General features: G+C 43.9%; 1 protein-coding gene across 1 annotated transcript; it reads right to left on the bottom strand.

Annotated features, from left to right (window-relative positions):
- Positions 1–587: 587 nt before the first annotated feature.
- On the bottom strand, positions 588–1,448 carry LOC124275104. Its single transcript, XM_046710592.1, has one exon. It carries the CDS (start codon positions 1,446–1,448, stop codon positions 588–590), a length of 861 nt encoding a protein of 286 aa, XP_046566548.1.
- Between the last annotated feature and the right edge of the window lie 12,968 nt (positions 1,449–14,416).

Below are 14,416 nucleotides of genomic sequence, written 5' to 3'. Positions count from 1 at the left end.
ATTAAATACGGTGGATTCGGTGAGTGACAAATCCAGGGAAGAATATGTTCCCGTAGCTGGATGTAAATAGGTGGATGAATCGGTGTTAAAGATACATAAATTATTATCTGAAATAAATTCCTCGAGGATTTTCCCCTTATTATTAGTATGAACACTACCCCAAAGCGGATTGTGTCCGTTCAGATCACCCATGAGAATACATGGTTTGGGAAAGCTGATCATATAGATTTTGAAGATCTGATTGTCGAATATCGGAAGATGGAGGGATATACAAACTGCACAATGTCAAAGCAATGTGTAGAGAGTCAGACGAACAGCAACAGTTTGAAGATTCGTATTTAGAGTGACAGGGCTGTGTATGACGCTCTGGTGAACCAAAATAGAAGCGCCTCCAGTTGCTCGATCTCCCGGAGGAGAAAAAGAATGAAAATCGCTGTACTGTCTCAAAGTAAAGGTATCAGTAGTTTTTAAATATGTCTCTTGGAGACATAACGCTGCTGGCTGAAAGTCCTGTATCAGCAATTGCATTTCACTGAAATTATTTTTCAGTCCTCTACAATTCCACTGCAGGATATGTGACAACTGTGTCATGGTGGTTCAATGGGCGATCTTTCACGTGAATGTGAGGAGGAACTATTTTTCCGCCTGTCCTGGGAGGACAGAGTAACCTCCATGTCAAGAGATTCAAAGGAGTTCTGTAAAGTAACCTCTGGAGATGAAGGGATGGTGATTGATTCTTTTCTATTCTGTTTTTTTCCTTTGTGCTTTCCTTTTGTTGAGTTAATAGGAACTGGCTGCTTAATAGACATCTGTGAGGGTATCTCAGGCTGACTCTCTGTCTGAGATGCAGACGTTGACTGAGTGACTGGGGATTTTGGTGGAGCGGCTGAAGCAACAGGTTTTTCAGTCCGGATCCAAGTCAAGTCGGTTTGACAAGATACAGATGACGTTGTCATAGATCGAGACACTGCTGCAGAATAAGTTACCATCGATGGAGTTGTTGACTGTGTTGTAAATAGCTTCTTTGCCTCCAGGTAAGATATGTTATTATGGCATTTCAATTTCATGATGCTAGATTCTCGTTGCCATACAGGGCAAGATTTTGATGATGCGGCATGGGTGCCATCGCAATTACAGCATCTGAAGTCTTTCTTGCAGTCAGTGCTCTCGTGGTTGTCACCACAACGATAACAAACCACAGAGTTTCGACATGAGTTGGAACCATGGCCGAATCGTTGACATTTGTAGCATCGGAGAGGATTGGGGACATACACCTCCACTCCGATATTGAGATAACCTGCTTTGATTGATGCTGGAAGGGTGGAACGAGCAAATGTCATGAGATACGTGTTGGTATTTACAGTAATACCATCTTTCTTTATTGTGAAGCGTTTAACTGCTGTTACCGCCTGTTCCTTCAACTCCGCAGTGATTTCCTCTTCAGACATGTCGGACAGGCAACGAGCCCTGTCACGAACAATGCCTCGACAAGAGTTCAGTGTCCTGTGCACCGACACAGCAACCTCAACATTTGCAAATGTTTTGATCGATAACAAATTTAGAGATTGCTGCTTCCGTGCACAGTCCACAAGAAGTGAACCAGTACGGAGCCGGGTGACGTTGTTAACCTCACCACAAATCCCAGATACAGCCTTTGAAACAGCGAATGGGTTAAGCTTGATCGGTAAAAAATCAGCAGCCTCGATCACCAAAAATCGAGCCCAAGAATCATTGTTTGGAGTAATGCTTCCACTTGAAGGATCTAAATCCTCAAAACGCCTTTTCTTCTCACTACGAGATGAACCAGAATGTAATAGTGCCATGATGAAAGGAAATGTTTCAACACCCCTGTTCCCCACCCACCATGGAGTGTCAACAAGGACGGGGTCGATTCGCACCGGATCTCCAGGATGCTAACACCAGGGATACAGGGGTGTCATACTCCAGCAAATATGACATGAATAGCTATATTTGTCAAATAGATCAGTTGTCAAGCTGGTTCGGCCCATAACAAAAATCTAAAGACACACAGAATTCAGCGGTCAACATCACCAGATTGGCCCATGAGCCACCGCCTTCTGGCATAGGACTCTAGGCAATGCAACATAAGAATAATTTGTATATTGAGGATCAAAATATCCAAAGCCCCAAAATAAGTATATGTGCAAATAATATATTTACCATGCACAGGGCTTGGCGTGACCAGCCGATTGATAGAACCGGGCCAGTTCTACCACCCGTCTAGGTGAAGTAAGGGCCGAAGTGGTGTGTTGGGCAAAGGAACACTGTTCCTGGAACCAGTGCCCTCAACCACCAGAATCCCGTCCTCCACCGACACAGGGGCGCAACCCACGGCAAACACGGGTTGGTGGACCAAATATCCCCCGGGTCCACAACGGGGTTGAAGGGCGCTTAGCGTGACCCAGCACCCACCACGAGGAGGTGGCCCTTCATGGGTGCCAGACAACTGTCTTGTGATTGAAAAGAATATTTTTCACTGAGGTCTGTGCCAAAAATGATATTGTTATACTATTAATCGGCATTACACACCGATACATGAAGCTGACTTGTCGTGATTCACATTTAACTGTCGGTAAACACAACTCTTGTGCCATTTGACTGAAAAAATGACATTGGTATGCTCTTTATCATGATGATGAATTCCTACCGTCAGCCGTGGTGTAGTGGTTAGAGCGTCCGCCCGGAGAGCGGAAGGTCGCGGGTTCGATCCCCGACCGCGTCATACCAAAAGGCATTAAAATTTGGTACTTGTATGTCCTTGCCTGGCGTTCGGCATTAATGGGTACAACAATGACTGTTCGGCTCGGAGTCAGTATAATGTGTCTGAGTGGGGTATTCATGCTTCACTGCGGCATGGTATCTCAGTGGGCTAGCACTATAAAACCAGCTTCAGTCTGGGCTAGTACAAGCAGCCGCACATACACATACACACGCATGCACAGAGGTATCTGACGAGTCGTGATAGAGGTATCTGACGAGTCGTGATGCACATTTTTTATGCACCGTGGGTAGACACCATTTCCAATTAAATATGAACAGCAGACAAATTAAAATGTTGACACAACGCCCCCGTACTCGGTATTTCTATAGCGTTTATTTATATCCATAACGCTCTTTCTCTCACGCTGTCGCAACTGAACTTGTGAAGTCACAACAAGTAAGATACTTCTGTAGTCTGTATCAGTATCCATTACACTGTTACTCTCCGGCTGAATGCATACTAATTCAGACTTGAGCTCGTCACTATATGGCTGGAAAAATGCAGATGTACACATTTTAAGTGCAAAGGCCAAATGGGTTTTATGTTATATATATTCACTGCATTAATATTTTAAAACAGAAAATGTCATACCACCAAATTCAAAAGCAAACAATTCGTTATTTACATAACATAACTACAGTTTATGATACAGATCAACATCCCTCAAGTAGTTAACAATGAGGTGGCCGCTCACGCGGGAAAACAGATCTTTCAGATTTGTGGCATCATAATGTGCATCACTTGCAGCTGAAAATTCTGCACAGTCAAGCAGAATACTTGGTGGTGAACACTTTATAGCAAGAGACACACATGGGAGGTCCATCCCCATCTGTTTTCAGCAGATAGTCAGATAGTAACGACTGTGGCCAATACGACATCGTCGTAAAATTACCTCATCACGTCTTGGCTGACAACCCATGTAGGTATAAACAATTGTTTGCTTCAATTCATGAAGTTTATTTCTTCCTGCTTGGGTGTTCCAGCTTTTTTGCATGAGATCCTGAGTATAACTTTTGATAGTGGGTTTGAAGTTACTGTGCGGGATCAGTGGTGGAGATAACGGCTTGTCAATAGCTGCTTTAGCTGCAGCATCGGCCTTTGTGTTACCTGCTATGCCGACGTGACCCGGCGACCAGCAGAGGACGATGTCACATTGGCCAGTAGAAAGATCCTTGTAAAGTTCTAAAATGTCCAGGATGATATGTATCTAGCCACCAGACATTGATACTTTTAACATGCACTATAAACAAAATATGATCAGCAAACGTTTGGGATACATTGAGTTCTGTAGAGGAAAATATCATTTCACTTGTCCCTCTGTTGTCTTTGGAGATACTGCACTGCAATGGGTAGATGTAATCAGCATTAACAGCCTACATGCACAGGGAAATGTTTGTGGAATATCGGAAGGCTGGTCTCATAGTTCCGGGTGTTTGAAGCTTATTTCAGGGCTAGAAATCGTCAAAAACGCAGCCAGAACACGTTTCTGACACGCGAGCGAATGGCTGAAATACACCCGGGGTCGCGGAGGTTAAGTACCTGTAGTTTCGAAGAAGATATAGTTCCCTCCATAACTGGCCGTAGCTCCGTTGTCCTGGAGTCTACAGACAAAACGATTAGTGTTCTGGAATCGTCATGATCCTAGCTATCCAACGCGCACAACGCATACTGTTTAACGTATAACAAAATTTTGGAAAACATTTAGCAGTGTCCATTTCTCAAACCGCTGAGGTAGTTTCACTTATATTTATACCAACGGATAGGAAATTTAATATTCTACTTTTCTGTGTATATTTATAGCCGTACGGAGATCAAGGACCACGCGAGCGCAAATCTCGCACAACGCTCACTTTTCAAGCCTTACGAAAATGTGCGCCTGAAAAAATCCTCGGCATGCAGGGGGTTAACATGGCGACCTATAGGATTGTGCATTGTGGAACTATACGTAAGTTGATAAATGTGATGTCATTAGTTAAAATAGTGGTCGGAAAACTGAACTGAAAGTATGTGCGTGCGTGCGTGCGTGCGTGCGTGCGTGTGTGTGTGTGTGTGTGTGTGCCCCAGTGTGTGTGTGTGTTTGTTTGTTAATGGCAACGCTGGCCTAATTTCTGACTTTTAGAAAACAACGGTACGCTTGAATAAAATTAATAAAGCATTATGTGGTCTGCATTTAATTGCCTTTTGAGGTAAACTTGTTAGGTCCGGATCAAACCAATATGTCACAAACGCAATATCATTGCGGCACAAACCAGAAATGTGTTTCCCTCATAGTACCCATATGGGGAATCGAACCCGAGCCTTCATCGAGACAATCGAATGCTCGAAACACTTGGCTACCCGACTGTCACGCGCCAAACCGATAATTGTGACAGTACGAGCGTAGACACAATGCAAACTACTGACTGGGGCTTACTGCATCTTCCGGCAAGGACGTGAAATACTGAATGGAAGCAACGCCTGGAGCTAACTGCATCTGTCGGCAAGGACGTGAAATACTGAATGGAAACAACGCCTGGAGCTTACTGCATCTGTCGGCAAGGACGTGAAATACTGAATGGAAGCAACGCCTGGAGCTTACTGCATCTGTCGGCAAGGACGTGAAATACTGAATGGAAGCAACGCCTGGAGCTTACTGCATCTGTCGGCAAGGACGTGAAATACTGAATGGAAGCAACGCCTGGAGCTTACTGCATCTTCCGGCAAGGACGTGAAATACTGAATGGAAGTAACGCCTGGAGCTTACTGCATCTGTCGGCAAGGACGTGAAATACTGAATGGAAGCAACGCCTGGAGCTTACTGCATCTGTCGGCAAGGACGTGAAATACTGAATGGAAGCAACGCCTGGAGCTTACTGCATCTGTCGGCCAAGGACGTGAAATACTGAATGGAATGGAAACGCCTGGAGCTTACTGCATCTTCGGCAAGGACGTGAAATACTGAATGGAAGCAACGCCTGGAGCTTACTGCATCTGTCGGCCTGGACGTGAAATACTGAATGGAAACAACGCCTGGAGCTTACTGCATCTGTCGGCAAGGACGTGAAATACTGAATGGAAGCAACGCCTGGAGCTTACTGCATCTGTCGGCCTGGACGTGAAATACTGAATGGAAGCAACGCCTGGAGCTTACTGCATCTGTCGGCAAGGACGTGAAATACTGAATGGAAGCAACGCCTGGAGCTTACTGCATCTTCCGGCAAGGACGTGAAATACTGAATGGAAGCAACGCCTGGAGCTTACTGCATCTGTCGGGAAGGACGTGAAATACTGAATGGAAGCAACGCCTGGAGCTTACTGCATCTGTCGGCAAGGACGTGAAATACTGAATGGAAGCAACGCCTGGAGCTTACTGCATCTGTCGGCAAGGACGTGAAATACTGAATGGAAGCGACGCCTGGAGCTTACTGCATCTGTCCGGCAAGGACGTGAAATACTGAATGGAAGCAACGCCTGGAGCTTACTGCATCTGTCGGCAAGGACGTGAAATACTGAATGGAAGCAACGCCTGGAGCTTACTGCATCTGTCGGCAGGGACGTGAAATACTGAATGGAAGCAACGCCAGGAACTTACTGCATCTGTCGGCAAGGACGTGAAATACTGAATGGAAGCAACGCCTGGAGCTTATTGCATCTGTCGGGAAGGACGTGAAATACTGAATGGAAGCAACGCCTGGAGCTTACTGCATCTGTCGGCAGGGACGTGAAATACTGAATGGAAACAACGCCTGGAGCTTACTGCATCTGTCGGCAAGGACGTGAAATACTGGATCGAAACAACGCCTGGAGCTTACTGCATCTGTCGGCAAGGACGTGAAATACTGAATGGAAACAACGCCTGGAGCTTACTGCATCTTCCGGCAAGGACGTGAAATACTGAATGGAAGCAACGCCTGTACCTTACTGCATCTGTCGGGAAGGACGTGAAATACTGAATGGAAACAATGCCTGGAGCTAACTGCATCTGTCGGCAAGGACGTGAAACACTGAATGGAAGCAACGCCTGTAGCTTAGTGCATCTGTCGGGAAGGACGTGAAATACTGAATGGAAAAAATGCCTGGAGCTAACTGCATCTGTCGGCAAGGACGTGAAATACTGAATGGAACCAACGCCTGGAGCTTACTGCATCTTCCGGCAAGGACGTGAAATACTGAATGGAAGCAACGCCTGGAGCTTACTGCATCTGTTGGGAAGGACGTGAAATACTGAATGGAAACAATGCCTGGAGCTAACTGCATCTGTCGGCAAGGACGTGAAATACTGAATGGAACCAACGCCTAGAGTTTACTGCATCTGTCGGGAAGGACGTGAAATACTGAATGGAAGCGACGCCTGGAGCTTACTGCATCTGTCGGCACGGACGTGAAATACTGAATGGAAGCAACGCCTGGAGCTTACTGCATCTGTCGGCAAGGACGTGAAATACTGAATGGAAGCAACGCCTGGAGCTTACTCCACCTGTCGGCAGGGACGTGAAATACTGAATGGAAGCAACGCCTGGAACTTACTGCATCTGTCGGGAAGGACGTGAAATACTGAATGGAAGCAACGCCTGGAGCTTAGTGCATCTGTCGGGAAGGACGTGAAATACTGAATGGAAGCAACGCCTGGAGCTAACTGCATCTGTCGGCAGGGACGTGAAATACTGAATGGAAACAACGCCTGGAGCTTACTGCATCTGTCGGCAAGGACGTCAAATACTGGATCGAAACAACGCCTGGAGCTTACTGCATCTGTCGGCAAGGACGTGAAATACTGAATGGAAACAACGCCTGGAGCTTACTGCATCTGTCGGCACGGACGTGAAATACTGAATGGAAACAACGCCTGGAGCTTACTGCATCTGTCGGCACGGACGTGAAATACTGAATGGAAACAACGCCTGGAGCTTACTGCATCTATCGGCCTGGGACGTAGAAATACTGAATAAAACAACACCTGGAGCTTTACTGCATCTGTCGGCACGGACGAGAAATACTGAATGGAAGGCAACGCCTGGAGCTTACTGCATCTGTCGGCACGGACGTGAAATACTGAATGGAAACAACGCCTGGAGCTTACTGCATCTGTCGGCAGGACGTGAAATACTGAATGGAAGCAACGCCTGGAGCTTACTGCATCTTCCGGCAAGGACGTGAAATACCGGAATGGAAGCAACTCTCTGGGGCTTACTGCATCTGTCGGCAAGGACGTGAATACTGAATGGAAACAACGCCTGGAGCTTACTGCATCTGTCGGCACGGACGTGAAATACTGAATGGAAACACAACTCGCCTGGGGCTTACTGCATCTGTCGGCAAGGACAGTGAAATACTGAATGGAAAACAACGCCTGGAGCTTACTGCATCTGTCAGCACGGACGTGAAATACTGAATGGAAACAACGCCTGGAGCTTACTGCATCTGTCGGCACGGACGTGAAATACTGAATGGAAACAACGCCTGGAGCTTACTGCATCTGTCGGCAAGGACGTGAAATACTGAATGGAAACAACGCCTGAAACTTACTGCATCTTCCGGCAAGGACGTGAAATACTGAATGGAAGCAACGCCTGGGGCTTACTGCGTCTGTCGGCAAGGACGTGAAATATTGAATGGAAACAACGCCTGGAGCTTACTGCATCTGTCGGCACGGACGTGAAATACTGAATGGAAACAACGCCTGGAGCTTACTGCATCTGTCGGCAAGGACGTGAAATACTGAATGGAAGCAACGCCTGGAGGTTAGTGCATCTGTCGGGAAGGACGTGAAATACTGAATGGAAGCAACGCCTGGAGCTAACTGCATCTGTCGGGAAGGACGTGAAATACTGAATGGAAACAACGCCTGGAGCTTAGTGCCTCTGTCGGGAAGGACGTGAAATACTGAATGGAAGCAACGCCCGGAGCTTACTGCATCTGTCGGCACGGACGTGAAATACTGAATGGAAACAACGCCTGGAGCTTACTGCATCTGTCGGCAAGGACGTCAAATACTGGATCGAAACAACGCCTGGAGCTTACTGCATCTGTCGGCAAGGACGTGAAATGCTGGATGGAAACAACGCCTGGAGCTTACTGCATCTGTCGGCACGGACGTGAAATACTGAATGGAAGCAACGCCTGGAGCTTACTGCATCTGTCGGCACGGACGTGAGAATACTGAATGGAAACAACGCCTGGAGCTTACTGCATCTGTCGGCACGGACGTGAAATACTGAATGGAAACAACGCCTGGAGCTTACTGCATCTGTCGGCACGGACGTGAAATACTGAATGGAAGCAACGCCTGGAGCTTACTGCATCTGTCGGCACGGACGTGAAATCCTGAATGGAAACAACGCCTGGAGCTTACTGCATCTGTCGGCAGGGACGTGAAATACTGAATGGAAGCAACGCCTGGAGCTTACTGCATCTTCCGGCAAGGACGTGAAATACTGAATGGAAGCAACTCCTGGGGCTTACTGCATCTGTCGGCAAGGACGTGAATACTGAATGGAAACAACGCCTGGAGCTTACTGCATCTGTCGGCACGGACGTGAAATACTGAATGGAAGCAACGCCTGGAGCTTACTGCATCTGTCGGCAAGGACGTGAAATACTGAATGGAAACAACGCCTGGAGCTTACTGCATCTGTCGGCACGGACGTGAAATACTGAATGGAAGCAACGCCTGGAGCTTACTGCATCTGTCGGCACGGACGTGAAATACTGAATGGAAACAACGCCTGGAGCTTACTGCATCTGTCGGCAAGGACGTGAAATACTGAATGGAAACAACGCCTGTAGCTTACTGCATCTTCCGGCAAGGACGTGAAATACTGAATGGAAGCAACGCCTGGGGCTTACTGCGTCTGTCGGCAAGGACGTGAAATACTGAATGGAAACAACGCCTGGAGCTTACTGCATCTGTCGGCACGGACGTGAAATACTGAATGGAAACAACGCCTGGAGCTTACTGCATCTGTCGGCACGGACGTGAAATACTGAATGGAAGCAACGCCTGGAGGTTAGTGCATCTGTCGGGAAGGACGTGAAATACTGAATGGAAGCAACGCCTGGAGCTAACTGCATCTGTCGGGAAGGACGTGAAATACTGAATGGAAACAACGCCTGGAGCTTACTGCATCTGTCGGGAAGGACGTGAAATACTGAATGGAAGCAACGCCTGGAGCTTACTGCATCTTCCGGCAACGGCGTGAAATACTGAATGGAAGGAACGCCTGGTGCTTACTGCATCTGTCGGCACAGACGTGAAATACTGAATGGAAGCAACGCCTGGAGCTCACTGCATCTGTCGGCACGGACGTGAAATAATGTACGTATTACTGAAATCATTACACCTATAATTATAATGTATGATATGTATTATAGCAGTATTTGGAAATAGTTATGTAAGTAACTCCTACCATTTATTCATAGTATTGTTATGCAGTGTTTTACGATGTGCGACAGTGTATCATCCTCATACATTGTAAGGGGCATTGGGGTGCTATGTTCAGACTTTACTCGATTTAGACAGAATGATTTGCAAAGTGCTACAATGATCTTATCCCCGAATCGTCTGCCAAAAAGTGGTATATAAAGGGAGTTAACTCTTGGCTCTCATCTTACTTACATCTCAATGCAAAGGAGACCACCATGTGATGGGTGAAACCCTGGACACTCTCTGCTTAGCCCTTTCTTCAAAGTTAGATTACTGATGCCGAGGTGAATATTACCATCATTGCCTTTATTGGTCTCATCACTGATGTTGTCATCACTGCTATTCCGTACTGTATTATGGTGCCCGTGTATTCCACCATTGGCTTTATTGCCACAGCTCTTGTGTTATGGTATCCTGGCACAGTGTCCCAGTGTTGATGCCGAGGTGAATATTACCATCATTGGCTTTATTGCTCTCATCACTGCTCTTGTATTATGGTACCCGTGTATTCGTACTGCCACACAATTCTGTACTGCCACAGTGCGATCCCAGTGTTGATTTATGTTCATTTGAAAACATGTTAAATTTTAAAATCACACATTCGGATGCATTAATTGATGCATATTTCTTTGTTTGTTGGTTTAGCACCTTGTCTCTTTACGGGCTCATTCCCGGCTAACATTTTAATTTTAACTGGAATCCAGTACCAGCTTTTTGAAAAGACTTGCTGCCCTCATAAATATGTCCTTTCAACTTTATTAATATTACATGGAAACCAGTGGTCGATATGCTATAATGTCAGTGTTACCTTCGGTATCCAGAAACTCTGATGGTGTATCTGAACAGATGAAAAGTGAAGATATAGGACCTGTCTTGTGTTTTCGGAGTGTTCATGGTTTCCATTTGTCATTTCATTACAATTCTGTTCTGTGTTCTTCGGAGAGTGTGGTCGAAACGTGAAATATATAGACAAAGGGGTGGTGTCAGATACTAGACATTCACACTGGTTATATTTGCCTGTAAACGCACTTGGAGTACACGAGCTCAAATAGGGAGAACAATTGTACAACGAATGACAAAAAAAGATAATACATATTACAGTTAGAGTCACTTAGATTCTCCACTGAACGTGATCTCCCTCAAAATCCCAAATGCTATCTGTGTTTAGGGAAATATACACATTGTCGCTCAATGTTGATTGATTGAAACATATTTTATTCAATTAAGAAACGGATTGGGCACAAGTTATCCAACTTAAATAAGCCCTCTCCACATAGTTACAAGTGTATATTACAACAAGAGGCAGACAAAGGGTATAGATATGTACAGACAAGAGTTATTTAAATCGTTTAGTGTTATGGATGTAGATATGTACACTTTTAAAAACATTTTGATTTTCGCTAAGCGAGAGACCTGCATTGCCATTTAAGATGAGATTAGTATCAATACATGCTCTATTATTCACTATATTTTCTAAAGAGGTTAACATTTGTTCTCTTTGAATTATATATAATGGACATTCAAGAAAATAATGAAAAGCATTTTCACAATTATGGCCACACTGACAAAGTGCATCATTTCTAACATTAATTCTGAGAGCAAATCATAATTAAAGTGTATTTGTCATATATCTTAATCTTGTGCAAAACATTTAGTTTCCTTTTCCATATGAGAAATATGCAGGTGCACATTTTTGTTTAGCAGACTGCAGTTTTAAAAGACACTAACAGATTTACAGTTTCTGATAGCTAAGGTGATGTTATTCCACAGTTTAATTGTTGATGGAAAAAAGGATAGAGTCGAATGGCGTAGTCTTGTACAGGGTTGAGTGTAATTACTGGAGTTTCTTAATTCATAATTTGTTCGACTACCTACTACAGGAGGGAGTAAATCATAAAGAAAACTTGGGCAAGGCCTGTATGTATCTTATAAAATAACGATAATTGTTTCACCCTTCTTCTCTCAGATAGTAAATCCCATCCCGTTTCAAAGTATAATGATCTAGAAGAAGCATATCTCTGCAGACCAGTAACTATACGAGCCGCTTCAAGTTGTAACTTTTCTAATCTATTAGATTCTTCAATAGAACACCTGTCCCATACTTCAGATGCGTACTCGAAATGTGGTCTTATGAATACAGTATATATGCTTGACAATGTTGTTCTATTCAGGAGAAACTTTAACTTTCGAAATGCTCCAATCATTTTAGAAGTCTTTTAACAATACTTTCAATATGATGGTGCCAACCCCCATTACATGAAAATGTTAGTCCCAAATGTTTATGAAAGTCAACCGGTTTTTACATGACAATTGTCAAATTTCAGATTAATGTCTGTTTGGCCATCTTTCGTCGTAAATATATAGCTTCCGTTTTGTCCGGATTATAAGAAATTAGCCAGTCCTTTTGCCCAATTACATAATATTTGTAGATTTTCTTTCATTATTCTTTCCATCAAATGCTTTTCTTTTGACAAGGCTCCCAGTGACGTGTCGTCAGCGAAAAGCCGAGTTATACAATGTAGTTTATCTGCTATCTCATTTACATACACAATGAAAAGAAAGGGACCTAAAACTGATCCCTGTGGAACTCCTGCTTTTAAAACCAAAGGCTTAGATAACGAGCCGTGAACAGAAACTGATTGATTGCGACCTCTTACATAACTATCAAACCAATCAAGTAACTTTCCACTTACTCCGTACCTCTCCAATTTAAGCATAAGCCCTCTGTGCCAAACTCTATCAAAGGCCTTAGATACATCGCAAAAGACCATACAATAGTGTTCTTTGTTATCTAGTGATATACAGATTTGGTTATAAAGAATAGTATATACAGGCAATAATGCAAACATAAACAAGTATCGAGATAAACTATTGTGTGTTGATATACTAGATACAATTCATAAATAGAAATATTTTGCGTACTTACATACGTCTGAATTTCTACACACATACAATCCAAACATGAATGTGAGAACACAAGATAGTCGCTAGTGTCGCCTGAACTTGTCCAGGTCTGACTCACGCTGACTCACACGAATAGCTCCTTCACACTGTTCACAGATGTACACTCTCCCATCATATGTCCAGGTTGAATACATCTTCTGATCCTTCCTCAATGTTCTACAACCATATTGTGTATGAACGTATATTGAATACAGTTCTGGTCATTGACTGATTCTGTCATTAGCTCGCCTGTACCCTCATAGCGTTATCGTGTAATGCCCGTGCATTGATGTAAGTCGTATCTTGTTTCAAGCACCCCTCCTTAATTAGGAACTAAACTTAAGAAAAAGCAATGATGTCAAGATTTAGTTTTGTATTTTTATATTACCATCAATATATTTCTGTAACATAAATGTATGAGTCGGTAGTATTTCTCCAATAACCACCACTTAAATCCAACCAACCCATGGTTACATTACTTTGCCTCTGTCATTCAGGTATGGCTGGTTATCATTGTCAGGCTATGCCCACTGATATCAAAATGGATACCAAACTCGGACACCTTACACCCATAATGCTGAGCATCAGGTAGGGTTACAGTAACACGTTTAATGTTTCTTTGTAAGACGAGATCAGGAGACACATTACCATTTACATGTAGATAACAGAGCCAAATGTTCATTAGAGATAGTTTAAGAGCATTACGTTGCACTTGAGCAGGAATTGCTGCGCAGCGGTCGCCATGAAAACCTTTGAGCTTGGTTTTGTACCTCTTAAACAGATTCAGGTGATATTAATAGCAAAACCCAACGTGAACCTCAAGATTCATTAGTTCAGAATGTTTAGAGAGCTTTACAAATTCACCATTGAAAACATAAAAATATGGAAGTTTTAAAGTTAAAAGGGATGTAGGCAACGGTTTTCACTATTATTGAATGGTTGAAAACGCTACTAAAACGCCAATTTACGCTAGTCAAAGTTTTACTTCTGGTGCATGAAATGTTTCCCAATGCTTATACACCCTAAATTATAGAACCAATCATGTCATCTAATTTGCAAATATTATGAAGATGTGTTTTTTGTTAACAGTGTCACATTTATAAATTAACTTTTAGTTATTATGGGACTCAAAAGTTTGAAGTTTGGATTGGAACTCACATCTAGAACTTAGGCTATGCAATTTTACCTGTTAAGAGTAAGTTAGAGTTACTTCCCTTTGTTTTGCTTAGGGCTGAAGCCGGTTGGATTCCTGTAATTTCTCTTTTATTATGCTGGTTTAATAGTCTCAG

The sequence above is a fragment of the Haliotis rubra genome, unplaced genomic scaffold, assembly GCF_003918875.1.
Source record: "Haliotis rubra isolate DU_JTF1 unplaced genomic scaffold, ASM391887v1 Scf1984, whole genome shotgun sequence".
NCBI lineage: Eukaryota > Metazoa > Mollusca > Gastropoda > Lepetellida > Haliotidae > Haliotis > Haliotis rubra.
The sequence above is the reverse complement of the archived record's forward strand: the minus strand, read 5'-3'. Positions and strand labels throughout refer to the sequence as shown.

Bases quoted from the DNA above. Each gene is read 5' to 3' on its own strand.
- LOC124275104 (XM_046710592.1), bottom strand. From the start codon at position 1,448: ATGTCTGAAGAGGAAATCACTGCGGAGTTGAAGGAACAGGCGGTAACA.